Source organism: Dromaius novaehollandiae, chromosome 6, assembly GCF_036370855.1.
Source record: "Dromaius novaehollandiae isolate bDroNov1 chromosome 6, bDroNov1.hap1, whole genome shotgun sequence".
Lineage (NCBI taxonomy): Eukaryota > Metazoa > Chordata > Aves > Casuariiformes > Dromaiidae > Dromaius > Dromaius novaehollandiae.
In genome coordinates, this window is record NC_088103.1 from 29,866,738 (window position 1) to 29,894,394 (window position 27,657).

The following is a 27,657-nucleotide window of genomic DNA, read 5'->3' on the forward strand; positions in this document are numbered from 1 at the left end:
TACTACCAGCCTCCACACACTGTTACTGTACTACTTTACTATTTAAATTTTTACTATTTTTTTAGTGTTACTCTTTGAAGTAATCTGACTGAAATCATAAGTGGAATAATGGCTGATTCTGTCATCATTACGCCTTATGCTCTTAAATCTTTCTTTCAAAAAATATACCTGTGTGATTCCAAAGACTTGACTACCCGACGGTATATTGCACATGGTCTCTGCTATGAAATATTTCAATATTTTCTTAACTTTAAGACAACCAGCAGAAAACACTACGATGAACGTGCCTGACCAGCTGCATAATACAGGCTGCAGAACTGACCTTCTTGATTGCTGGAATAAGACCTCAACTTTTGGTTAAGCTAAGGCACAACATGTCTGTGAAAGCAGAGGTGTTTTCTGGAACAAATGCATATGCAGGAATGAGACCTTATTTCTCTAATATGTTCTGTCTTAAGACTGCAGACTCTGAGGCACCATATCTTTTCCAGGTTTTCTATAACACTAGGTGCACTAACAGTGCTTAAGAAATAAATGGCATATATATTGACTTGCTACTACTGAGAAGATACTGACCTGTCATTCACCTTTTTATACATACAGAAGTCTTTAGATTCCATATGTTCAACAGTAAATGATTTCTACCTTCCCTCAATTTTCATTGTAAGTAAATTATTAATAAATAAATACACAGTAGACATTATGCACAAAAATGCATATGTATCAAGGGACAAGGGAAAGGATATATTTTTTGCTGTGATTTAAACATGCAGCAGGCTGTATCTTTGCTCACATACTTATTTTACTTTCACTAAACAAGTCTACCAGGATACAATATAATTTAAAGAGAACAAACACTACAGTTATAGTGCTTGCTTTTTTATATATTTCCACCTCACCTTATTTTCCTTGTTTCTGTGCTCATTATGTTCTTTCATTTTTCCCTATTATATAACAACTCTGGTATCACACTGGAAAAGCAGATTTCCTCTTCTCTTGGATTTATGTATGCGAATGCCATCAGCCATTTCCACCATAACAGATCTAGACAGAAAACTAGGATTAAGCATTCTTTGCTTTCTTAGGAAAATGTTCATACTTTGTGGATTTTAAGCATAATGCACTTCTAAAATCTCCTCAAATAAAAACTGGAACACTCTGGAGGGGCTACTTTCTATATTCCACTGACTTCAATGAAGAACGATGAAACAAAGAAAAAGTGTTTTGTGCACATTGATAATTACTTTTTAATTAAATTCTTGACAGCTTAAAACCACTACACTTGTTTATGCATGCCCTCATGTGTGTGTAATCTTTTAGTGGATTTTGTTCCAAGCACAGCTGCCAGACTGCAAGCTCTGGAGACCAAAATCATTTGCCACACAACAAATATGGCAGAGACCATGGCAATTAAAGGACAACAGACAGGAGTCTACCTCGTATATCTTTAGAAGATTTATTAGGTAAAATTCTTTACTTTTTTGCTAAAAAAATATTGTAGAGATAATAGGGTAGGTTACTTCCAATAATTACTTTTGATGAAAGTTTGTTTTATTATTTCTGTAGCTGAATCAATTAGTCCTTATACGGTTATAATGGCACTCTTTACCATATAAATATTAGCAAGGACTTGTGGCCTAGTTTATTTTAATGATTTTTCTTGGTTCTGGAAAGCTCTCAGAAATTTTAGGATCAAGGTTATTGCTAGGAATGTTCCTTAAGTGCCACTGAATGAAAGACTGAAACAATCTGGTTTTCAAGATACTGTGTTCAACACTCTTACATAATACTGCATTCAACATTCTTACATAATGCTGCATTCATAGTCAAGAAAACTCAAATAAATGTTAGAAATTAAGACAGTCATATTTCTTCACATATATGTGATTCATTAGCATATTAACAAGATAAGAGATGCTACCATCAAAAAAGATGCTGAGCACAATTTCAACTAATACAGTTCAAGAGAATGAAGATTAAGGTTGCTACTCTGCCAGCAATAACAACAAATACATTCTGTGAATTGTACTTGAAGTTGAGAGGTCTTAGCTGCATCAAAGCAAGTGGAGCCAATAGATTAACTCAGTTCAGGCCATATTTTGTAAGAATGTGGCCTAAATTGGGATTCTGTCTACCAAACTGACCAGCTAAGAATGACAGCGCAGGTTCCTCATATTTTCCTTCTTAGAGATTTTCAGACAAATCGAAAATTGAGATTTTCAGTTCCTTTTTTAATAAAAGCCCTTTTTTTTTTTTTTTTGGTCCTAATAGCAGTATGGACTTAACCTGGAATTTGAAATGTGTACAACCCTCTTCCTGACCTTCGCATTACTGTTCACAAAACTAGTTCCCAAACTGAGGTCTGTAAGACCAAAGTTAGGTGCTCTGTAGCTGGCCAGTGGAACCACTGCCTTCAGACTAAAGTCTGAAAGTGCATTAGCCCATAAGTAATTGTGAAGGTTTGCAGTGATTTTTCACCCTAAATGTACAGGAGCCTGGAATAACAAAGGTCTGTGGGTCCAATTGCACTTCACGTAGCCTTCTAAAATACCATCATCTTGCAGCTCTGCCTTTAGTTACACAAAGTTGGGGTCAGATTATCACAAGAACCAAGTCTGCCAAATCGTTTATCATCTTGGAAGGATTAGTGTTCTAAAAATCTGTCCCTCCTTAGTGTATTTGACATTGATCTCCAATGGTGTTACCCAGGAATAACTGAGATGAAAATTGGAATTTAGGAAATTCAATACTCTTGTAATAGGATTAGATGTCATGTCACTATCACTATTCTATCCTACTAACAAATAAAAGGCAATACAAATTATTGTGGTCATTTATGCAAGGATATGGGATTCTGGAACAAGGAACAAACCTTATGAACGATCAGATGCCATTTTTTTCAAAGACACTTTTCTAACAATAATTACATACTGAAATGATAAGTGCAACTCCAAAATGGCATAAAATAGCACAGATAATCTTGAAATAATGGACACAGCAGGGGTTTGTCTATGATATTTTTTGTAACATCCTCTACAGGAAAAAATTACAAATCCAGAAGTGCTTTTATCGAGTAAATTACTTTATCAGCCAAACAAATAAGACTGCATTTGCCTTTTAGTACAGCAACATTGACATCTAGCGGCTAGTTAAACTCCTAGTCTGATATCCTTTACATGGCAAAGCCATGGAACATCACATTTCCTGAATTTGAGAGACAAAATAAATATGCATTTCAACAGCCTGTTCTCTTTGCATAATCTCTAGACCATTACAGAATTACAGTAGGCTTTAATAACTAGCTTGTGTAGGTTTTTTCATGGGAAGGGGTGAGCACAGCCCCACTGACTTCCCTGCCTCTTGGGAAGTCTGAGGCTTCTGAGTCCCCCTGCTCACTTGAGGATTTACCTTGCTCAGGGCTTGTTGGCAGGCGCAATTCACCCCTAAAACTGTGCACAGGTACACCTAAAAGAAGAAGAGCTACACTTACTGAGCATCATTTCACCAGCTTATGTGAACTTACATTTTTAATTCTACTTGCTTTTTGACTAATTATTAGTGAAATTGAAACGGGGGGGATGACAAATCAGGAAAATGACAGACCACAGGAGACTTATTCCTATGAAGACTGGAAAATAGATGGCTTGGCAACCTATGTAATAGACGTAGGGTATAGGAAGGTGCCAAAATCAAATAATGTTAGAAAGTCTAGTTTCCTCATTTTTCAAAAAAATAGCTGGCTTAATGGAGAAAGAGGAAAGATCAGACATGAAAAATCTCAATTTTACTAAGACTTTTGATGGTTCCACATTACTTTCTCATAATCAAATTTGAATGTAGTCATACATGTACTCCGCAAACAGCTCCAATAATGGCTACAGTTGGCATTGGCCGCCTTGCCCTCATTCTCCATACTGGTGGTAACTACCTCTTCTGGCCTGCTGGCCTCATCTGCTTCATTAAAAATCAATGGCAATAACAAAGATCTAATTTTTTAACCACCTAACCAAACTGATTTTAACCAAATAAATCAGGGGCTACTGAATTAAACAACTTTACCAGCAGAGCGGAGGAGGAAATAATGTCCGGCAGGAAGGCTGAGGTAGTTATTCTTCTTTAGCCTCAAAAAGAGAACACTTTGGGCATATGTCTTTCAATATTGAAAGATTTGTTATAAAAATGATTGATTCCTGTCTTCTGCATCAGCTTAGGGCATTGAGAAAATGTCTCAAGTAGCAACACAGATTTACCTTAGATATTAGGGGAAAAAAAAAACCCTATATACCTAAAAGGATAATTAAGCTATTTATGCTGTGAAATCTCCTATATCAGAAGCTTTTAGGAACAGCTCAATAAGTATGTCAGGTATGATCTTTTGAACTCTGCAGCTCTATGATTTAATACCTTCTTTTGGTGCATATGCATTGATAAAAGTGCCCTTCATAAAAATAAGGGGCATAAATTGAATAGTTTGCTTAAGTAATATATACCGTTTCTCCTAAATGATAAGAAAGGTCAGAGGTCTGTCCTGAACACAGTAAGGCCCATCACAGATGTTAAAATGCACTCCTGTCTCTCCAGCTCAAATGACATGAGTCAGTAAGTATACATAAATCTCTTGATGTTGGCAGATTTGCCACTGATTTAATGAATTTGAATGACTAAGAAGTGGCACATTCAATCAAATAAAACTGGCACTTTTTGTCTAGTTCTTTGCCTATTGAGTCTATCTCAGTGGTCCATGTAATATGGTTTGTGATTACATAGAAGACTGAAAGAAAAGAGAGTAATAAATATAGAAGCTGACAAACTCTTGGGAGTACTTCAGATTCATGGGCTTTACTTTGTATTATTAATGGTAAGAATATCCCTGCTTTGCAGTAATTTCTATTTCTTCTTTCCAAAACTTTTTCTGATATTGTTATACACAGTCATCAGAAAATGGGGTGACTAAAGTTGTATTAAGAATGTGTCAATGACTTGAAAACTTAAGCAAAGAGAAAACATTTACTTCTTGAAGGCTTTAAAATTATACCTGACTCAGGCTTTCTAGATACACTGACTCTCAAAGTTGGCCCATTTTTAGATTTAGGGCAGGGGTAAAGCGAAAACTACAATGACTGTTAGTCTCCTTTGTGGGCCGTGAAGTTCAGGGCTACTGTAAATTAAGAGTACAGTTTCCCATTACTGCTAAGCTGATCTAACGGAGAGCTGCTGCTGACAGAGAAGCCCGTTTCCCACCTTCCCTTCCCTCCTGTCCCATCCCTTCCTTCTTAACCTTTCTTGGCACCAGCACTGGTACTCATCAGATACCACAGCACGATAGTTGAAGGAGCTAGAATAGCAGAAAAATAAGTGCAGAAACAGTCAGATAAACATTCATGCCAATTCAAGAGGAGGAATGCCCTTTTCAGCATCAGCGAACCCACAGATTGGCTTACCTGTAGTAGAAAACCGTACTCACAGGTTTGGTTACGCAGTCATTGCAATCCCACCGAAATCTGTAGATCCGCTCTCCCATGAAGGAGCAATGCCCACCTCTCCTTTTTCTCCATACTTTTCAGCCATGTGAGACCCAGATGAGAAAACTGCCCTTTTTCATGTCAGAGCATACTGATGCTAGATTAAACTACGGACATATTCCCACAGGATCAAGTTACAATCCATACACTAAGGGCTAAGGACAGGTCCAGTTTCAACTCCCAGTTTACTTAGGAGGCCATTTCTAATCCATTTAGATAGCTGTAGCATGTTCAGTAGCGTACAATAACCTTTATATAAAAAGCAGTCAAGCTTGGGATATTTTCAAGCAGCACAGGCAGACACCAAAAAAGGATAGCATAGTAAGATGAAGTTATCTAGCTGTTATTCTTAGAAAAAACTTTTATAAAAAACCTCAAGCATCTACAACAGCTGCTAAAGTTGGACTCACAGTCCAATTTTCCTCTGTCCTGGAAAGTTTATTTTTCCTAAATGCAGGCTCTTGTGGCCACAGCACACTGATGAGAGATCCCAGAACTGTAAATCTTCTCCCTACCTTTTCCCACTTTCCTTCAAAGTGCATAATCAATGATATGTTGGCCCAGTTTCCAGAATCATGTCAGGATTCATTCACACTAAAACAGCCTGCCATTTCCGTCAGAGAGGAACAACAGAAAGAGGCCTGCTATTACAGCTTCGTGTGCATCCATTATTTATTTTGAGATATTTAAATTATTAATCAGGATAATTCCATTTTTGCAACGCAGAGCTTATGCCCTGTGGAAGAAATGGGCCGCATTAACGGGACTTCAGCAGACTACTGTACACACTCAGATGTGCATACTGGAAGGCAATTCCTCTCCACGGACAGGAATCCGGCATCGCCGTTAAATCCCGTCAGAGTTATACCAACACGGTGAGGGACACAGCTACTAGGTCAAGAGAAAAGACACTTTTATTCTTAAAACTAATATTTGGCAGCCAAGATAAGGAGACGGACTGCTATGGCGTGTGAGTCTTCCTACATAACAGCAACTAGCTATGACTTATAATTTATCTTTAATAATAAAAGTAACAGTATTCCAATTTTGAACATTTGCTGTATTAAGCATGTCTTTGGTTTAAAACCCCACAGATCATTAAACGTTTAGAAACTCTGATGAATTCCAGAAGGAAACACAAGCGACGGATTCGGCATTTTTCACCTCGGTAGCCGAAACGCTGGTTCAGGCATCGCGCGTCCCAACGCCTGAAGGGGAACCGTTATCGCCCCTTTAACGGCACTTGCCGCAGCCGCCGCCTGACCGCAGGCGGCCGGACACCTCCCCGCTAACCCGCGGCCGCCGTTGCGGGGAGAGGCCTCCCCCGCCGCCGCCACCCCCGGCCCGGCCGCGACGGGCGAGGAGGCGCCGTGTGCGGCGGCCCCCACCCGCGGCGCCCCCCGGCAACCCGCCCTGCGGCGTCCTACCTTCCCCGGGGCGGAGACCGGCCGCCAGCGGGGCCTCGCGCCGCGCCGCGAGCCTCCCCGCGCCCCCCTCGGCGGCGCGACTCTCCCCTCCCCTCCCTCCCGGCTCGCCCTCCCCCGCCGGGCTCCCCGCCGCGCTGCTCGGCTCCCCGCGCCCGGCCGGCGCGGAGGCAGCGCCCGCCGCGGCCCTGCTCCGCCTCCGCGCCGCCTTTCCGGCAGGGCCTGTCGGGAGCAGGCCGCCGAGCCGCGAACGGCGCCGCCGGCCCTCGCCTGCCCGCCGCCGCCGCCATGGTGCCGAGCCAGCTGCTGCTCTCCGCGGCGGTGAGTCGCGCCGGGGAGCAGGGCAGGGAAGGCGGGAGCGGGGCGGGCGGCGGCGGTAGGGGCGGAAGGGCCTGGCCCGACCCCCCCTCCTGCGGCCGGGCGCAGGCAGTAAACAGCGGGCGGGGCCCAGGGCGGCCGCTCGGATCGGGGCCGCCGCCATCTCGAGCCTCGGCGGGAGTCGTTGTGCAGGGGGTGACTGACCAGCGCGGGCCGTTTCTCAGTGTGCTTTTTCTCCCAATTTTAGACCTTTAATAAAACTCTGCAGAAGGGAGTTGTTTTGTCGGTGCCTTTTTTTCCTTCCTCTTTGTTAGGGATGTTAATAACTTTGTTTAATTTGTAATTCCTTCTACAGGGAGCGGCAGGTTTAAAGCTAATTTAAACTGCGAAGTTTTGTTCCGCAGACGGGGGTTACAGACGCCGTGTGAGGCCTCGAGTGTGTCATGGGGGTGGGAAGAGTATTTTGCAGTGACGCGTGCTAACCCGGCTGCATCGGTCCTTCCCTCTCAGCCAGGATGGCTCCTGAGGCTTTGGTACCGGCCTGTCCTCTACTACAGTTAAATATTAAATGTATTTTACTTCTCTTGGATTTTTTTTTTTTTTTGGTAGGGAAGGGGAGGAGTCAGTCTTGAGTGAGTAAACTTCACAGCGCTAAATAGGTGTCTCTATACACTGTCCTTCCAAAAGATATAAAGGAAAAAAGCTACATTCACAGGTGGATGAGATTCTTTGATGGATGAGGAGTTCATTTTTATGTCCTTCCTACAAGTCAGCTCATCTTGGTACCATCGTAAGGCTTTAGGTCAGCAGTTGTCCAGTCCCTGTCCATGAGTGACTTCCAACAGTGCTGGAGCTGCTCGTGTAAAAACACCGCTCAAGCATAGCACTTGCCTGTTCTGCTGCTGCCTTTGTAGGAGGAGTGGTCTACAAGTATCCGGAGCTCTGTTGTGGGGGTTCTTTTTTTTTTTTTTTTCATCCTGAATATATCTTTGGGCTGGAGATTTGGAGGAGTGCCTGAAGCTGTGGAGACTTCCCTGTCAGAAGAACAGCCTCTCAGTATTTAGCCATACCTGCCCTTACATTTGCAGTCACAGCTTTCCAAAAGGCAGTCATCAGCTCCTGAGAGCCTCGCACAGTATGCATCTGTTGGAGCAGCTTTCCTTTCACCACTTTTTTTAAATTCATTCCTAGAAAACTTAAACAATGCCAGTTGGGAGCTGATTACTGAGTGTATCTACTTTCCTGGGGCTGATCATCCATGGGCAGTCACTTCAGAAAAACCTTTCTCTCCTTTTATTCAGGATTTTCTCTGCCTTTTCTTTTGTCTGTCTCATGTTGACTTTCATACACGTCAGCAAGGACTTTTCCCCCTTTCTTTCAGTGTAAAGGAAGTACTTGGTGTTCAACGTGGAAGCATTATTTTTGCTATTTAAAACGTTTCCTGGATTACTATGATACTCTTAAGATTTAGAAACTAAGTATAAAAATACTTGCTGCACATATATTTCATCAACCTCATAATGTATTCAGCTTTCTATAGAGATCACGTAAGATTCATTAATAAAAATAGTGACAGACTTGCTGTTAGAAATACCTCGACTATGAAGCCTGCTGCTCAAGTGTGGATAGACATGGGACTGTGCTGGGGGATCTTAAGCACCATTGCTGCTCTTTTGTCAGTGCATGAGGCCCACTTACACCAAAACACTGTAGACATCTGCAGCACTTTTCTTTTTTTGACTGTTCTGATTGTTTTTATGAGTCTCCTGAAAAAATAGAAAACATAAAGGCAAATTAGAATTTTTTGATTTGTATTTGTTCAAATATATATTTCTATGAGAGCTGTGTCAGTTTGTTGTCTGTCTTCAGGAGCGTTCAAGTAAAGAACGTATTAAAGCAAGAAAAAAGATAAAATGTGATACAAGTAAAAATAATTTTAAAAAATCAGTCTTGGAGCATCAGCGAGAAAAGATAGTGTTTTACATAGTCTCTATGATACACAAAAACTGTTGATATCAATAGAGGGTACTGTTGACCCTTTGCATCCAGAAGAGGAACCTCATCAAAATTGTCCCTAATAGATCCATCTTTTTTTCAACTACTGTAGCTAGGCTGCTGTATCGTTGTTTTTTTTTTCTCCTATACTGCCCTAAACTCTGAAATTAATTGTTTTGATGTACTCTGTCCAGTGCTTAATCTTGGAAGTAACTTGGAAGTTAGTGGAAATGATGCCTTTTTGCTTTCTTTCAGATGCTGTTGTTTTTGTTGCTGTATTGTAGTAGCATGCAAATGCCAAACAAACAAAGTCACAACAAAGAAGTTGCAGATTGGTGGAAGAGCTTTGATTTCATTATTTGATTGTCCTGTAGGTCTATTGGAAACCTCTTTTTCACTTTCAGGAGAAAGTTTGCAGATTTTCTCTGTTTTTTGTCCGAGGAGGAATATGACTATGGGAAATGTAGGAATCAACAATGCTGACTGAAATACACTGGCTTTTTAATCCATTTTCTTTTCTTGTCCACAGCAGGAGTTACCAAGATACTTACAGAGTATGTGCCAAACCTTTCCACATGCCAGATATGTAATAACCAGCCCTCTCTTGTTAGCTTTAATTATGTTTGAGTTATGTAAATGCTTTTTTGGTGTCAGTGCCAGTTTAAGTAGTTCTTAGCTCTAGTTCTTTTGTCTCTATGCTACCCCTCCAGCTGTCTGGCATAGCTGGGAATGGGATTCTGGGTGAACTGTATCAGGGAACTTATGTGGGTTAAAATAATCTTATTTGGGTAGGATCATTTGTAACCTGGGTCAGTTCTTTGATCTGGTTCACCTATCGTTTCTCAGCCCTTTGCAGCTGAGCAACTGGAAGGATGGTGCAAGAGTAGGAGGGAGGCAGAGGAGATCGGTCTGCTTTAGCCACTACTTCTGCTGAAAGAATTGGACATGTAACTATGCCCTGAAAAGCAGAGATGATAGATCAGGACTTCAACCAGTGCTTGATAATTTGATAACATTAAGATATGAAATATTTTGTGTTTTTATATCCATTAGTTTGACATTGTAGTCCCAAAGCCTGTGGAGTAAAAGATTTTATTTCTTGGTATGAATGTTCTTTGCAAAAATAGTGCTGATTAAACCTTATGTTTTTCCAGGAATCCTGTTGTTCTGTATTTTAATTATCATGTCAGCCAGCTTTCCAACGACTGATGTAAGATCTAACTATCTAGAATGTTGTACTGCAGCCTACGAAACTTTTTTTCCCAGCTTTGTTTGTTTTTAATGTGGGCACATCATTTGCTGTCTTCCAGCCCCCCGAAAGAACAGCTCTTAGGGGAAAATACTCACCTTTTTCCTGTATAAGGGGAATTGTTTGAAAAGAAAGGCCAAAGATGTTTATCCATCTTTCAGTTATCTGCATTTACATGAAAATTAAATACGGGAATATCTGTATATAAATTATTTATAAAGTGTTTTTTTGACTGATGAAGTCTGAGAAACCACAGTTTCTTTGCCCAGTGTTATTTGGAAAATGCTCTGCACTGTCCGTTGTATTTGGTTTGGACATATGAGTGTATTTGCGCTTGCTCGCTCTCTTGCTTGTGTGTGATGCACAGTACTGATTTCTAGTTAAGTTTTGTCTATATTACTTTCGTAGGTGTATTGATTGCATTATCTGTTACTGTTTTCAGGCACGTGGCCGTGGTGACTATGATTCTGATTTTAGCGATGAGGAAAATGGAGAAAAGTCTGCGCAAAAGACTAGAAGGTAATGTAATAGAGAATTAAAACTTCGCATTATGTATTCTATGCAAAAGGCCTATAGTATTGAGGATTATGCTAAGTATGGTAACTCTGGTGTTGTAAAGATTTGAGAAATGAACCTATCTGTTTGCTTCCTGCATCTCCTTATGTCAAGTTTGCCAGGGCATGTCTCCAAAGGGCAAATGAGAAGGATCAGTTCTGCCGTGTCCATCTGATATCTATATGCCTTTCAGTTCATGCAGCCGACTACTTCATTTTTCCAAACATTAGCATCAACTGCTGGGGTTTGTCTGCTGTGTTCACTTTGCTCTAATCTGTCAGGACATGTGGAACTGCTAAGAGAGAGCAAAGAAAAAAAGGGCAAGTGGCAGCAGGCTTTGTAGAAATAAAACACCTGCTTGAAGGAAATGAAGAACTGATATTGCTTGTTTATTATTTAATTTATGAAGAGACCTGGGAATTTTATTGGTGAAATTGTACTCAACCCTTGGAATGTAGCTGCACATCTCTTATTTGAGACTGTCTCTACCAATTATTTCAGTGGTTTGCACAGTTAGTGGCCTTTATTTTGTAGTCTGATCACATTCTATTATTAAGATTTGTTTAATATATGTATTTTTGGGCACTATTGTCCTTTGCCACTTTCTGCACAATACCAAACACTTTATGTTACACATATATTTTTCTTTACCTTTTTCTGTCTCTCTCTTGCTCTGTTATTGGACTTTATTCAAGAAGGCTTTCTGGAAACTTTCCTAGGATGCTTACATACTTTCCTTTGTAGTGGAATTGAAAGAATGGGTTTTGTAGTGTCTGAATGCATTCTTGGGCAAAATCTTAACTGTTATAATCACTGGGATGATAGAAGGCATTGTGCTGTTCCATCTATCTTATAAATATAGTTGTTCTGCATTAAAACAGTGAACGTTTTTGTACAGTTTTAGTTTGCAAATGCAGTTACACATTTTAGCATTCCACTTCCTAGGAACCTATTTCTAGGTTGCTATTAACCATCAGAAGCCTTTCAAAATACCATCTTTACCCTTGTTCTGGCACACTACTACTGATTCCCTGTCGGACTCTAATGTGGGTTCACTGCATATGTATATATCCTTTTTTTGGAGTATGGTGATATTTATTTTTGCTTTAAGGAAAACAGTAGTCTTCAGTCTTCTGCATATTGCTGTTTTACAGAGTCTCCTTATGGGAATTTTGTTACTGCTGATCCTTTTGAGCATACTTTATGCTTAGTTTCTAGTGTCCCATATTCTGTAAATTGAAATATAAAATCTCTGGCTTGCTTTATACAGGTTTCTGACTTCCTTTCTTTCTGTCAGCTAGTAATTACGGAAAACTCTTCTTCACCTCTGATCATGACTGAAACTAACTAAATATACCTCTGGCTAGTTAAGGTGCATCACTTTGTATTTAACTTTTCATTAATATGTCAAATTCTGGAAGTATTTTTAGCTGCCAAGTGACAAATACAGTTCACAGGACAGTATTTAAATGAGTTTTAAATTAGCAGTTCTTGTGACTACACTGAGAGAAGCGACATTGGTTGATGAGGTGTCAAGACATTATCATGAAAGGATGGGATATGATTACTAACAGTCACTCTTTTTCTATGAACATACTGTCCTTCCTTTTTTGACTTGTCTGTGCAGCCTGGATTTGCAGGTGGCTCTAAGGGTAGAGTGAAATTGAAGAAAATTTTCAGTGTGGTTCTAGATTGATAATGTTCATAAAAATCAAGAGGTGCTATATAGGCGATTTTCTCTAAATTCTAACTGTAAGCAAGTGCCTTTCTGGATTTGTCCTGCAAATGAAGTAAACTCTAACCTGACGTTGATTCTGAGGTTTCGTTTTATTCACATAAAAAGTGATGTAACAGTTATTGCTATTCAAGTTAGTGCAAACTTTGGCATACAGAAGTTGTATTGCTTATGAAAAGTTCTGGACTAACTTATTTCTCCCCCTTTTTTCCCCCCTACCTTCAGTGTAAAAGAAGATGACCTCCTGATAAAGCCATTCCAAAAAGCAAAACAAAGCAATGTGGCTCACAGACAAGTTGCAGCTGAAGAATGGGATAGGTATCTTTTATTATCGCTCTTGTGAGATTTTTTTTCCATAATGTGAAGATAGCTTTTGTTCAAACATACTTGTCATTAACAGGGAAGAAGCAAGAAAAAGAAGATTTCATTTGATAGCTATGGATGCTGTATCCTTCTATGTAATTTTTCTTCAAGTTTGAAGTTGGGGAGACAGGTTTTCCACTGTGGTGGAATATTTCTGTCAAGGAAGCTTTGCTTCGGATTTCTCAGTTATCACAGAAATTTACAGTGTAGCGTCAAATACTGGGCAGTTCTTCAAAATACCTTGTTTGCTACTGAGAACTACCTAGTAGAGGCATTTCCAAACTCTTCCTGTATGCTCAGTTGTCTTGTTCTGGACTAAGTTATTATACAGTGCATTTTGCTTAGATTGGCACAAAGAGGCCTTTGCCTTTTCTTGGTACATAAGATATAATTCTATACAAGGCTATTATCTTTGGATAAATAAATTTGTACTTGAAATACAGAGACACATTAATTAATTCAAAAGACTATTTAAAAAAGCATTATCTCCAGTAATATCTTCTACAGATGCTCTAATGTAAGCCTGTATTGTATCATGTGTAGTTGTAGTTTAGTTTCTTTTTGAACCTGTTAATTGTATTTCATGCATCATTTGTAGCTATTTTTATAAATACTGCTTCATTTACTTTACAGAATTTCTGCTTTTATTTAGTTTTCACCTAGGACATATTTTAACTGAGTGTATCCAAAATATTGTCAGTTCCTTGTTTGTTTAAACAGCTGTTCTTCAGCAGTAGAAGTTAATAAATAGGAAAGTAAAGAATAAATTAAATATGGAAAGAGTTACTTTAACTGGAAATTTAAGTAAGCAGAAAATAACTCCTCCTAACCAGCATTTGCATTTGGTCAGCAGCTACATATACCTTCTCATGCCCGTAAAGGGGACATGTCTTAAATCAGTCCCACTGAGATTGTACACTATCATTAGCCACAGAAAAGCCTGTATATTCTGGAGTGACTGCAGAACTTACTGTATAGAGTCTTTTTTATGAGTTTCTCCTAATGGTTTTTGAGTGGTTCCTCTTTAAGAGCTTTGCAGTTATGGTATTCAGTAACTCAAATGGCAATTCAAAATAGTATGCTGTATTAAATGTGTTTATTTGTGCCAGTTATACCTTCTGGGCTTGCTTCACAATTGTCCATTCTGTTCCTTCTGTTTGTGCTGGGAAAAAAAGGAGAATACATACTCAGATTAAATGAACATTTTCTTTGGAAAATGGTTTTTCAGTAAAATTATTCTAATTTGTGTCAAAATAATAGGTTGATACACATAACTCTTACTCACACTGATGTAATAGTTGCCTGGATATGTCCCAGGAGATAATGTATTTCCTGATTTGTTGTTTCATAAACACCATACAAGTTAATTGAAAATGTTTTTAAATAATCATATATATCTGTTGTTTTGATATGTGAAGTTGCTTATTTTCCAAGCAGTTATATATGTTTGCTCCTATTGTGGTACCAAATGTGTTTCAAATCATGTCTCTGAGGCCAAAGTGTTCTTAGAAATTATGTATTTTCCTGTGATTTTCAGATGCAGAGTCAAACTAAAGCAGATAACTTTTATTTCTATGTTAATGCTAAAAAGTAATAAATTATTTGATTTTGGTAGCCTGCTTTATAATACAGCTGTTTTATAATACAAAAATGCAAACCTGTTTTAAACCTAAACAGTAGTACTAAGAAGCGCTATTCCAAATTACAGCAGAAGAATTGAACCCAGCTTCTGTATGTACGCTTATAGAGCATCTTTAAAACAAAAAAGATTATAAATGTCTGGCAGGTGAATGAGGTTTTAAAGATTAAGTTGCCTTGAATTCTTGTATTTGGAATGCAACCTTTATAAAAGGTTATAAAGTAAAAATTGTTAATTAATTCCTTTCTTTCTGGAAATTACTAAACTGTTTTTGAGGAAAAAAAGCTTCTTTCTGTTATTTATTTAATCTATTTTTTAATTTATTTTTCTAGTTATAAAAAAGGTTTTTATTATTCTCTTAGTTTTAAACTATTGGTAGAGTAAAAGATGATGAGCACTGAAACTGAGTCCTTAATTACTTTATTCAGTATGAAAGACATAAAAAGTTTGTGAATGACTACATTTTGTACTATGGTGGCAAATGGGAGGATTTCCGACGTTCCAGGTAAGAACCATTAGCAAGCTTCCCTTCACTGCCCCCAAACTTCCCTATTATGTAAAGCTGTTACATACATGCTATAATTTGGGGGGGGGGGGGGGTTGTGTATAAAATTGTTAATGCTTTTGGTCACAAGGATTAACTATAGTAATTGTAAATATCCAAAACACAGAATTGTTAACAGTCTCATTTCATTTGGCACCATCATTATTATATAAGAACTTGCCATGAGCTGAATTTTTCCGGTTTTGTTATGTAAAAGGAAAGATGACAGGTGAACATTAATTTTTAGGAAGGTACATTGAGAAATTTCTGGCAGTAACTTGGAAGTATCAGTCTGGAATAATTGTGAAATGTGCAGAATCGCTATCCATTGTCCAGAATAACAATCTCCTTCTTCAGAATTCTACATAACTGCCTCCTAACGTAACTGTTTTCTTAAAAAGTATTTTGAGACAGGATCAAGTCAGCCACAGTTTCAGGGCTATTTGCCACTGGGATTTTTTCTTTTTTCATTTGGGAAAATGTATGCCAAGCTGTAATATATTCTTGAATAGTTTTTATTCAATAGCAATATATTCTGTTACGCAGTGAGCTGGAGATAACAGCTATGAAATAAGGATGTTTGCCAAATTATTGTGTGACTGACTTCTCATTTGAATGTTATATTGTACTAAAAAAAAGTTCCCTTTTATAGAGCAAATGACAAGACGGATCTTGATGTTATAAGAGAAAACCATAGATTCCTGTGGAAAGAAGATGATGAAGTAGACATGAATTGGTAACTAGAACTTTTACAAGACATACTATTTATGGATCACTTTGTACTAAATTTGTGATGTCCCTATTAAGAATTACTATGCATACGTAGTGTTCATTCTCTGATCTTTAATATATTTAAAAATGAAGGACCTTTAGGAGGTATAGTAATACCACTCAGTGATAAAATTAATTGGTGACAGAAAGAGCTAACAAATATTTGTGCATTCTCTGAGAGTCAAGTGACTATTCAGAAGACTGTGAAGGAAACATAGTTTGAAAACATGTAGTTTATTTTGTGGTGTAGATATACTTCAGAACTATTTTCCAGTTTTATGGTAATTGCTCCTTAGCTCCCTGAGTGTATTTCCATTGCATTTCTAGCTCTGCAACCTGTGTTATTCAGATGGAACAATGTGTCCTTGTCTTGCTAGTGCCATTGCAATGTAAAATGAATTGTATTATGTTCTGTATTTAATAAAAATAATGCTTTTTGTTACAGGGAGAAGAGGCTTGCAAAGAAGTATTATGATAAATTATTCAAAGAATACTGTATAGCAGATCTTAGTAGATACAAAGAGAATAAGGTACAATTCAATATTGTAAATCACCTTGGTTTTAAAGTATATTGTGTTTAAGCAGACGTTTACTTTAAAATTGCCTTCCTATGGTAGTGTGTTGTGAAACGAGACTGTTAGTAACCCCTTCCCTAGTAAGAGAGTTGTGAGAAACTGTAAAGTTATTTAATAAGCAGTACTAAGTTTGAATCCAAGCATTGTCACTGCCCCAAAAATGTGCTTGTGTGGGAATACAAACGTTTCTGTCCGATGGTGTTTTATGAAGAGATATATTGTGTACAAGAAAGGCAGAAAATGCAGAGAGGTTAGGGAGAGAGGGCTAGAGAGATTTGCCTACAGAGAAACACTAGATGAAGCCTAAGAAAAACCTGGGAATGTTGCTGCTTTTTTTAAAAAAGAAATAAACAGTCTAAAAAGAGTTTTGTACTTGAATGCTGGCTGAAAAAGTTTTGGAAGTGCCTGTTCAGAAGCAGTATCTCGTGCTGGTTGTTCTTTTCTGTTTATGGAAATATGATTTGTACGTTCTTTGTAAGTAAGAGAATTTATTGAGAGAAACAGCCAGATTCCACCAGCAATTTTTCTTCTTAACTGGAACAGTCTTTGTTTTTTCTGAGTTTTTGACTGACTAACCTCTTAGTCAGAAGGAGTAGGTTAATTTTTTGTTGTGATTTTTTGTAAAGAATATTGCTGAGCACAAGCATGGATTAGTGTTTTGTTACCACATAGTAACAAAGCAGCCCAGCAAACAGTGTCTTTATAAAGCACTTTGAGACTATTTATAGTATTGAAAATGATATTCACTGGTAAATATTTGCAAGGACTGGGCTTAAACTCTAATATTAGGTGGAAAAGATGTCAGCCTTCTGAAGAAAATTAAGAAGTAAAATGCTGAAGATGTGATTTTTGGAGTGATTTTATTTTCCTGTAGTCATTTCGAATCTCTCAATCCCTTCCCCACCCCCCCCAAAAATAACTGAGTTTCCCTTGAGTTTACTTACAGATTTTGTTTCTTTCGTTAGTGTGCCAAGTTTCCATATGTTTGCTATCTTTGGTGGGAAACCGTTCTGTCCCAGTTTCCTATTTTTTCCTTTCTTGTGTGAACAGTATTTCCCTTTCAGACTCAAATGTGGCTGTACTAGCTTTGTGAGGTCACTCTAAATTTCTATTTATGCTGATAAGAGTGAGTCTTGTTATCTCTATTTTTTGAATTTCCATTTCAGCAGAACTCTGATATATCACGTAATTTGTTTTCTTACATTAGGTTATGCCCTCATATGTCCTCATATATAGTATATGTCCTCATCTATAGTACGACCATGTAAGAGTCCTGTCTCCTGGTCTCTGTCAATTATTGATTTATCCATGCCCACTTTTGGTACAGAAAGATGGAAGTCAGAAATGGGCTGTTAATCAGTTCTTATTCCCACCAATGGGATGCAGTCTGTGCTTTCAGGTGTATTCTGCCTTGATTTTTTGTCCGTATTTCCAGAAACTGGAAATAGGATATCGTCAGCCCCACATGCCTTCTATTTTGCAGTGCTGGTGTTACAAGAGGTGTAGGGTGGGTAACAGGCTTCTCAGCCTTGCATGTGATAGTTTATCATGCTCCGTATCCTCTTAGGTGATGTCAGATTAAAGTTAGAGATGCTTCTTTTTTTATGTTGCCTGAATTGAGACTTGCACATACATGCTCACCTGTCTTTTCACAACTTTTAGTTGGTTTGATACTGGCCAAAATAATTTAGCCAGCTAGTTCTTCTACAGATCTCTGCACAGAAATTACAACTGAAATCTCATTTAGAACTTTTCTTCTGAAAACACACAGTTTTCCTAATCTTTGGATAATAAGTATCAGTTTCATGGCAGGGGCCCTCTCAAGGTCCGAAGAATCAGCAGAGTACCTTGTCAAAGATCAAAGCTCAAAAGAAGACAATAAGAAAACACACACCTGCTGTGTGTGGCTTCAGAAAGTTGATGATATTCTTAAAATTATTCCCCATGCAATCTTAACAGAAATTCATAGCCAACTTTTAGTAGCCCAAATATGGAAAAAAAGAAAAAGGGAGAAGCAAAAGCTTATGTTTTATGAAGTCGTGAAGATTTTGTCGTTCTTTCCAAACTGGACCTTACCTCAAGACCATGAAGATGCACTGATTGACTTTTAGGTCAAGGCTGTATTTGGACCTCTGTGTGTCTGCCTGCAAGCTCTGAGGCCAATAAATGACCGTCTATATCATCAGATAGTTTAATTTTATTGTCAGTTTTGCTGTATAGTAAAGGAGAGTGTTTTCCACTTAAGTTTTACTTGGCTCAGTATTGGACTGGAAATGTACTTTCCTCTCTGTCTTCTCACTTTTCCCAGGGGAGTTCTTATTTGCTATCTCTGTGCTTTGTTTTATGGCTTAACGGTTTGGAAATGTCTCCCAGTTGCTAAAAAATTAAAACTATCTGACGCCTGGTCATTAAACAGAATCTGTTTTATTCTTTTGATTCTTGCCAGATCATTTTCAGATTTCTAGGCCAGCTGGTCTTCTACTTTGTCAGAATTGTCAGTTTTGTCACTATCTGTCAGCATGGAAGAGAAGTCAGCATTGCTTTGAGAAGAAAAATTTGAAATAGCTATGGCATTTTTCCTCAGTGTTTTGTCTAAATTAATACTTTCCTTTTTTTCTGAAGGAAGTGACTGTAGACATCTTATTTGTTGCTATAGCCAATATTACTCAAGCAGTCTACACTTTAATTTGGGAATTTTACTGTTTATGGATATTAAAATGTCTTCCACTTTTTTATTAAGTTAGGCATTTGATACTCTTGTAAAGGATGTCTGTTGGATTTGTACTACTTGGTCTTCCTCTACCTTGTAGATAGAGAAATAGCTAAGTTAGGATCTTGTTGAACTCATTTATCAAAGATGATGAGGCAGAATAGTTGTCATTTTTCTGATGTTGCTTCTGGTTTCCTTTATTTTGCAGGCCAACTTCAAGAACCTACACTAATTTTTAATTTTCCTATGTAGTTTCAGGTACAGTTTCTGGTATTGCAGCTTAGTTAGAGGATTTCAATCGTTCTTTTATTTTTATTTTATTTGTTTCTTCTTAGCCTTTGGCACTCTGTCATTTACCACTAGTTGCTGGAGGAATGATGGTCGGAAATGAATCGCAGGCGAGGACGGCTTTTGTCCAACTTGTAAACTGAGCTTGTTGTAAAGAATACCACGGGTGGTTCTGGCTCCCTCTTCTCTGTTACTTTTGCTCTTGTTTTCCAGACTTGCTGTGCTTAGGAAATATTCTGTAAGACTATCATCCAATCTGTAGCTTAATGGGTCAAGTATGGACTGTAGGGGAAAATGTAGCAAATACTATTTAAGTAGTAAAAGTGAGCATGGATAACTCAATGTTTGGCAAAGTGGCAGAGGGACTGTGAGAAAGCAAATGTTCAGGTAAGGTAGAATTGTATTTTACGATTTACAGCACTTGCATGCAGAAATAATGGCAAAATACTGTTGATATTTCCTCTTAAACTTGGATTATTTTAACAATTGAATGGGAAGCTTTCCAGAATTAGAATACTCTGTAAAACAGCAAATCTCCCTTAAATCAGCAAAAAAAACCCCAATTAACATGCTTCTTAAGCTCAACCAGTAGTCACAGAATTATTTTCGTATTACTGTTACGTATATATCCAATAAGAGAGTAATTTACAGCTCAGTAAGCGAGACCAGTTGAGACTAGGACTTTGTTTCCGTGCTTCAGCGGAACTGCTAGGAAGATGTGACATCTTTGTTTAATTGCTGCATAAATCACTTGGAACATGATGGTATGAAGTAATAAAATACGTTCAGAAACTGTTAGCAGAAATTTATCAGGCAGCTTTGCAAGACCATACCATTCTAAATATAAAAGGTAGAAAGCAGAGTCCAAATCAAAGCTTGTATCCCTGTTTTTTTTAAAGGAGACTTAGTGAGGCCAGTGAGATTTGTTTTCACGTACCTGATGACGTAATTTTTATTCAACTACTAATCATGATGTATCTTTTTAGTTAATTTTTATGATGCAAATAGACCATCAGCAGGATGTAATTGTAATTAGACTGCTTTGCTTATTGGGAAATGCAAAGCTGTGTTAAATGATTGGCAGTAAACTTGTGGAGGTTTATTTAAAAAAAACATATTTAAAAACTGTTGAGATCTGGATTCCTTTATGAGTCCTACCTTTACGAGTATATTTTACGTTCTGTTTCCAATGAGCTGTTTAGCACAGTCTTTTTTTTTTTTTTTACAGTTGTTTAAATTTTTGTTTGAAGCATGAGTGGTTAAAATGATACTTTTTTAGCCTCCACTGTAGGTTGTAGAGTAGGCTAAGCACAAGCTATTCCTCCCTTAGCAAATTGTCATCACACATAATATGATATAGAACGTGATCTTCTCTGGCATTTTTTTTTTTTTTAACTGGTGAAACCAATAAGTATGAAAACATAGTGTGTATTATATCTGCAATTCCAAAATGAGTGGCCTGGTATCAAGAGGCAAATATTTTATTGGTGTTGAGATTTTTAGTTTTCTTAGGCATCTTCTATGTGATATATTGACTTGGGGAAACTCAGAGCAGAGAAGACATTTGGCTACTGGTCTCTTTCTGCTCAGTTTTCTAGTTGTATTTTTTTAAGGTGCAAAGAATTTACAAAGAGTTTATGGCACATTCTTAAGAGGCAAAACTTTTGGCCCCCTATTTTTCCCAGTGTTCTTGGAACTGCATAGCTGTTTTCACATGAGAATTCCATGCTATTGCCCTTCAGGTAATGAATTATTATGGTTTATTAAAAAAATCAACAACAGTAAAGACCACACACAACAACAGATAACTGTGCTTCTGTAGAGTATTTAAAATTAGATTAAGAGCAATTCAGATAAATCCAATATATTACGGAATTTATGCCACTGAACCTGCAAGACACATTTGTGTAAGTTCAGTCTTTGAGTGCCCAAACAGAAACTTGATGATCCAAGGGATGTGCTTCTGTGACCTCAGAACCCTTTTTTCCCCCATGTCTTTTAACATGAAATTTTGGATTTTAGGTGTTTTGCCCACAGAGCAAAATTTCATTTTATCTTGTTGTCATGCAGTGTTCATGAATTTTAAATGAAATTACAAGATATCCCTTTCTGAACAAGTTGTATGCCACTAAGTTTTATCCCCTCTTTCTAACTGCTAATGGAAGTAAAATTATTTCTCCCAGGCTATTCTTGCTCCATTCCCTCTTTGATCTTTTCATGAGGCTTCGCTTGCCATTTGAGCGGATGAAGCAGACTGTATTGGAAAACAAAAATAGTAGATGGATTGTCTTCATGTGAAGTTTCTAGGCAATGTAAAGAGAAATGCAACTTAACTGGGGGGGTTGTATTTATTTTTAGACTTTAGGTTATGAAAGGTGGGGCACTGAAATTTGCCTTTATGCCTTTTCAGTATTCGAGTGATCTCAGTTTTTAGTGTGGACTGTTACAATGAAGAATCTAGTGAAGTTAGTCTTTCCTAGCTTCCAGTTTGTTCTGCCTGCTATGAAAGCTTTCAGAATGGTTTTAATTCGGTACTGATGGATATCTCCTGGCATTTGAATTGCTTGAATAGATTGGAATCCCTCTGACAACTGGCATCAGAGGTACTTGTAATTAATGGAGAAAGGAATTAAATTTTACTCATCAGAACTGAATGGATAAACACATGTGCAGGACAACGGTTGACTAAAATTAATCTTTACATTCACACTGGACTATTCACAACTTAATTTTGTTTTTTATCATAACAGTTTGGATTTAGATGGCGACATGAGAAAGAAGTAATTTCAGGAAAAGGTAATGCTGTCTTTCATTTTATGCTACATTTCTCCTTGACTGTTGTGTTTCTTGCTGCTTTGTGACATTATAATTGTTTGACAGTGTTGGGGCAATTCTTTATACTGATAAGTGTGTCAGACATTGATGGGCAGTAAAGTGACCTAAGTCTTAGCTCTGTTTTATGCCATGTATCTTTAGTGTGTGTGATGATCTATATAAATAAAAATTAAGGGAATTTACTTTTTTTTTTTTCACAAGCTCTAATTTGTAATGAACACCATCATACTGCATTTGATAACTTAGAATTTCATAGATACATCTTCTGGCTCCTTTTGTCCAATAATTCTCCATTACCTTATTAATGTTTGCTACCTTTAATTAGGTGTGCCAATACTTTTTCCTCAGAAGATCATTTTCTTAACAGCTTCTCCAGTGTTGTTTTGCAAATTTCTAACTTTTTAATTCAAGTTCCATGTGTGATGTCTGTTTCAGGCTATGTTTTTGAAAGCTTCTGTGAAAATGGTGGCCACATCTCCTAAACCTATTTCTAACACAATAGCTCATTCTGACTGTTTCTGCATGCGAATTCTTATAGGCCATTCCATGGCCCAGGGGTATGGACTTTTTCAAGTTACTGAACAGGCAAGAAAGTTATGCGAAAATATTGTTATAGCTGTAAGTGAAATATTCATATCCGTGTTCTGTTTTCAGAAGTCATGCGTGCACAGGCAAGAAAATTGAACCAAGTGATACTGTTGATCAGGATATTTCTGTAAATAGCTCTCTTTATTATAACATATTGCAAGAACTTAGAAATACAACACTTTTTTTAATTTTTGATAACGTTTCTCAGGAAGAAGTGTGAACATTAATGATTTTTGAAAATCTATAAATACTACTTAAAACTCTTAAAGATAGCAGTTGTAGTCATATGTTGCTTTCAGCACTAAGAATTACTTTAACAAATAGCTAACTTTGATATGGTTATGTGCTTTATCCAACACTTGAAAAAGATAACTAAAATTAAATGAGAAATGAATAATTTATGAGTAATTATGTCTTCATGGGGAGGAATTTCAAGCTGTATTATACTTTTGCTATGTGCTAGTCCATATTTAAAAACGTGGGATAAAGTGCTGAATTACGTGTTTTAAGCTTTTTTAATGAAATTCTAATAGAAAGTGTAAAGTTGTTTTAGAACTAGAATGTAAGAATTGAGAAATAGTGCCTCTCACCACTAAGGGGCGCAAGAATTCAGGGTTATCTGGTGTATTAGATGTTTTCAGACATTTCAAACGCGCTTTGAGGTGGTCATTTAAGAAAAACTGAATCTTTAACACTTTTTTTTTGCTTTTTTAAAGTATAATTCAGTAATATAAATTGTTGATAATAAACTATAGTGAAGTATTAATATGAACCTTGTTCAGCTATTAATGTTTGATAATTCACATTTAAAAAAGGAGAGCCTTATTTAATGTGCCTTATTTAAGCTGTGAAAACCAGCTGTATTATCGTTTGGGGTATGTTAAGAAGGAAAGAGAAGAATGGGTTACTGACATTTGGTTGCTTTGTTTCTCATGTCTTTGCCAGGTGATAGGGGAGGAGGAAGGTTAGGATGAGAGAGAGCAAAGGTATCATTTAAATTACTAATTGTGCAGATTATTTTTTTCTTTTCTTCTTTCCCACTCCAATCTTTTTTCATAAGGACTGTGAAAGGAGGTCATATTGAAGATCTCTATGTCATTAAATTTAAAATGTAATCTTAATGACAATTAATGGTGTAATATCTGTGTCCAACTTCAGTAAAGGGTTCCACAGAATTGATATTTCCTTAACTGTAACCTTAAGTTAAGGTAGAATTCCTATTTTAAAGTTTGTAAATCAGTGGACAGTAGGCACATGAGTTAGTTGCCCTGAAAATAAATCCTTAAAATGGAAAGCTTTAAGCTATTTAAAATATATATTTCACATGCCTTCCTTAGTGCATTTTCCCTCTACTTTTGAACCACCAATAGCAGGGCATGGCATGAAAATATAAAATAAAAGGTACTTGAGGCAAAATGAGATAGTGGACAAACTTTTTGTAGGAAATAGATAACAAGTTCATTTGACAGAGGTGAAATAGGACTTTCAGCAATATGCAGAAAGAGGAAAGCTGAACATGTGGATGTATTTGCTGGGGTTTACTTACCCTTTCTTTAGTGTTTTGATAGTAGATTCAATAGTAAGAATAGGCAAACTAGATACGTATTATTTGACAAAATAGGGTTTAATACCTGCAAATTGATCTACCCTGTGTGTTTGCATGATTTCATTGAAATAACATTTCACTTTTATGATAGTAGTGTCTTTCTTAGCTTATTTTATGTATACGTAAATATACATATAATATGCTTTACCTCATCTGAGCAAATGTTCTTCCAAATTTGTGTCCATTTATTATTTCTCTGTAATTTCCTCCATGGAAAACAGGCAAACTGTCAATATCCCGGTTAGTGCACTGTGTATCGATGTACCAATTTGGAGTGCCTGAGTTTTGATCAAAATCTTAAATCTCTAAATTCAGCCTTTTGGCTTTCTAGATTTCCATAGTGTATTTAATTTTCAGTATTTCATTTAGCTTGCATGAGCAGTACTTGTATTTTCCACCTATTCTGCTTTTCCGTAAGAAGCAGAGGGAACTAACAGTTTTTGAAAGCACATACTTAACAGATTATAGGATTTGTAATTCTGGAAATGAAGGCAGTAATTTTCTGGCAGCTCATAGCAAGGTGACAAAACTCCAGACACATATGTGATTTAGGATACACATTTTTCTGGCTGATTAAAGTAGGTAACTGTCCCCTTGGCACACTGTTTTTCATGTCTTCCTTTCTTGGACATCTAATTCTGCATTTTATTGGCAACTCAGGTATTAGCTGGGAACTACAGCTTCCACTGTGGGAAAAGGTGCATTTCAAGTACTGAACTGTCTGGTGTGTAGTTCCCTCTGACAAGTTCTCCATCTATAAAATTGGGATTATAATGATCTCACTTCTTTGCAAAAATACACATTTGAAATGCTTTTATGATGTTCAGCTATACCACAGTGTTAAATACTATTGAAAAAGCATTCAGGAAAAGTAGAATTCTGTATTCAAGGCAAGGTTTGAATATGTGTTGTAGGGATTGTAAAGTGAAAGATGAGGATAAGAAAAGTCTGGCTGCTTATGTGTATGTATACAGTATGGAGTAGGGGTCTGTTGAAAAAAAATCACAATTTCAAATATTTAGGCCGTCATAAATATGAGTAAGTGCGTAAGGGGACAGAATTATGGTGATATACAGTCTAAGTCCTGGTTTACTCAGCAGTTCATTGCATTACTTAGCAGCCCGAAGATACTCTTCTAACTTCATTCTTGTCAATGTATCCAGTCTCACAGGGAAAATGTAAAATGTCCCATGCAAAAAGCAAAATATGTACAAGTGGTTTCTGTATGCTGTAAAGAGTAGCTGATCATAAATAAAGCTGCTGTATCTTTTTTCTCTGTGCTTGTTTTTCTGAATTTGTTTTGGGAATTTTTTTAGAAGACATGAAATTAACAGAGTATAGTTAAGTTCCTGGAAGTTTTATATGGGGATAAATTCCTCTTTATAGTTTTTCTTCTTTATAACTGATATAAATGATTCCTGGTAACATTCTATCTTACATGGGGTTAAACATATTTAATGCATATTCATTTGAAAATATTTTTCTATTGGAGCCCTGCTTTCTTTGGTTCAGGTGTTAGGATTGCAAATGGCTTTGCTTTGCAGAACTGAAGTATGTGAGGACACTGCCAATCCACTGGTTAGCAGCTTAAACAGAATGTTGTGAGGTTAATCTTTCACAAACAGTCCTGCTTGGGAGCCTATTAATACAGAGCCTTACCACCAGCTCTGCATACATGCTAGTCCTCTGCAGAGGAAATATATGCATCTATTAACTGTAATATTGGGAACACAGCTGTGTAAAAAATATATATTGTGTGTAAATTGTTTTAAAACTATGTTTAATATAATGACCCCCCCCCGAAGTTTTTGAAGCTGCTGCATATTTTCTCATAGAATTGCTTTTTTTTTCTTTTTTAGTATTGTCTTTCCTTTCTTAAAAGAAAAAGTGTTTCTGGAAAGTCATTAGAATAGGAATTGTTTGTCCAGTAGATGAGGTAGACCTGTAATCAGAATATGGACCTCTTAATTTTGTATATATATTGTACTTTGAGTAGTTTGATGTCATTAAAGATGTATGTCTGAATTGCACCTTCTGATCCATTAACCTCTGCTAAGTAAGTAATCATTTAGGATATAGAAAATATCCTAGTAACATTCATTTTCTTTGATTATTAACTAGAAGTTTTTCCAGAGTTCAGTGTTACGCTTTTTTTCTGATCGTTTTCCGTCTTCTAGAATAATGTAAAATAAAGTTCAAGTTATGCTCTTTCTTTGCAAATATGCAATATGAGACAAGTATGATTGATTGCTTGTCTATAGCTTTTACTAGTTCCTTAATCTAGATTTTCTTTTAGCTCTGGAGCCTTTTTCTTTGAAAGAAATGGAAAACAAAAAAAACAAAAACTGAGCAAAACTGGAAATAACAACCCCAGACCTATGTATGTTAATGATTGAACCTTGGTTTGCTTTTTTTGACCTCTTTAAAGGTCAGTTTTCCTGTGGAAATAAGCACTGTGATGAGAAGGAAGGCCTGAAGAGCTGGGAGGTGAATTTTGGTTACATTGAGCATGGTGAAAAGAGGAATGCCCTTGTGAAATTGAGTAAGTCAGCCCTTCTTATGCTGGCCTACAAGAATATGTGAACTTAAACAAAGACAAATATCTCACACTTTAAAAGGTACAGCATGAGACTCGGTGATAATGATACTCGTATATGCACAGTGGAAAATAAGCTGCTGTATAGGAGATCATTTTGTTAGATTAATTACAGGTAGTATGGTTTAGTGAGAATGGCAGCTATCATTACATATGACAAAGTTGTTACAGGTTGAGCACTTCATGTTGTGTAATTTGTATGTAAAACAATTAGAATACCTGATTATAAGCTATTATGTAAATAAGTTTGTTTTTAATGGACAATACTGAATTGCAAGGTGAGTTTCATCACTGCCATTGCCTAACAAGCTATGTGGTTTAGGAGTTCTTAGGGCTTTCAAACA

The 27,657-nt window shown here is 37.1% G+C and overlaps 1 protein-coding gene across 2 annotated transcripts in view; it reads left to right on the forward strand.

Moving 5' to 3' along the window:
- The first annotated feature begins 7,009 nt into the window (after positions 1-7,009).
- The window catches only part of LOC112979740 (protein FRA10AC1), a 31,760-nt gene continuing 11,112 nt past the window's right edge, over positions 7,010-27,657 (forward strand). For both annotated transcript variants that reach the window (XM_064514043.1, XM_064514044.1), the window contains exons 1-9: positions 7,010-7,267; positions 10,951-11,027; positions 13,024-13,116; positions 13,199-13,244; positions 15,229-15,305; positions 15,997-16,080; positions 16,561-16,645; positions 22,439-22,484; positions 27,146-27,259. In XM_064514043.1, coding sequence (XP_064370113.1) covers positions 7,235-7,267; positions 10,951-11,027; positions 13,024-13,116; positions 13,199-13,244; positions 15,229-15,305; positions 15,997-16,080; positions 16,561-16,645; positions 22,439-22,484; positions 27,146-27,259 — 655 coding nt within the window. In that variant the 5' untranslated portion in view covers positions 7,010-7,234. The remainder of the gene's footprint in view (positions 7,268-10,950; positions 11,028-13,023; positions 13,117-13,198; positions 13,245-15,228; positions 15,306-15,996; positions 16,081-16,560; positions 16,646-22,438; positions 22,485-27,145; positions 27,260-27,657) is intronic.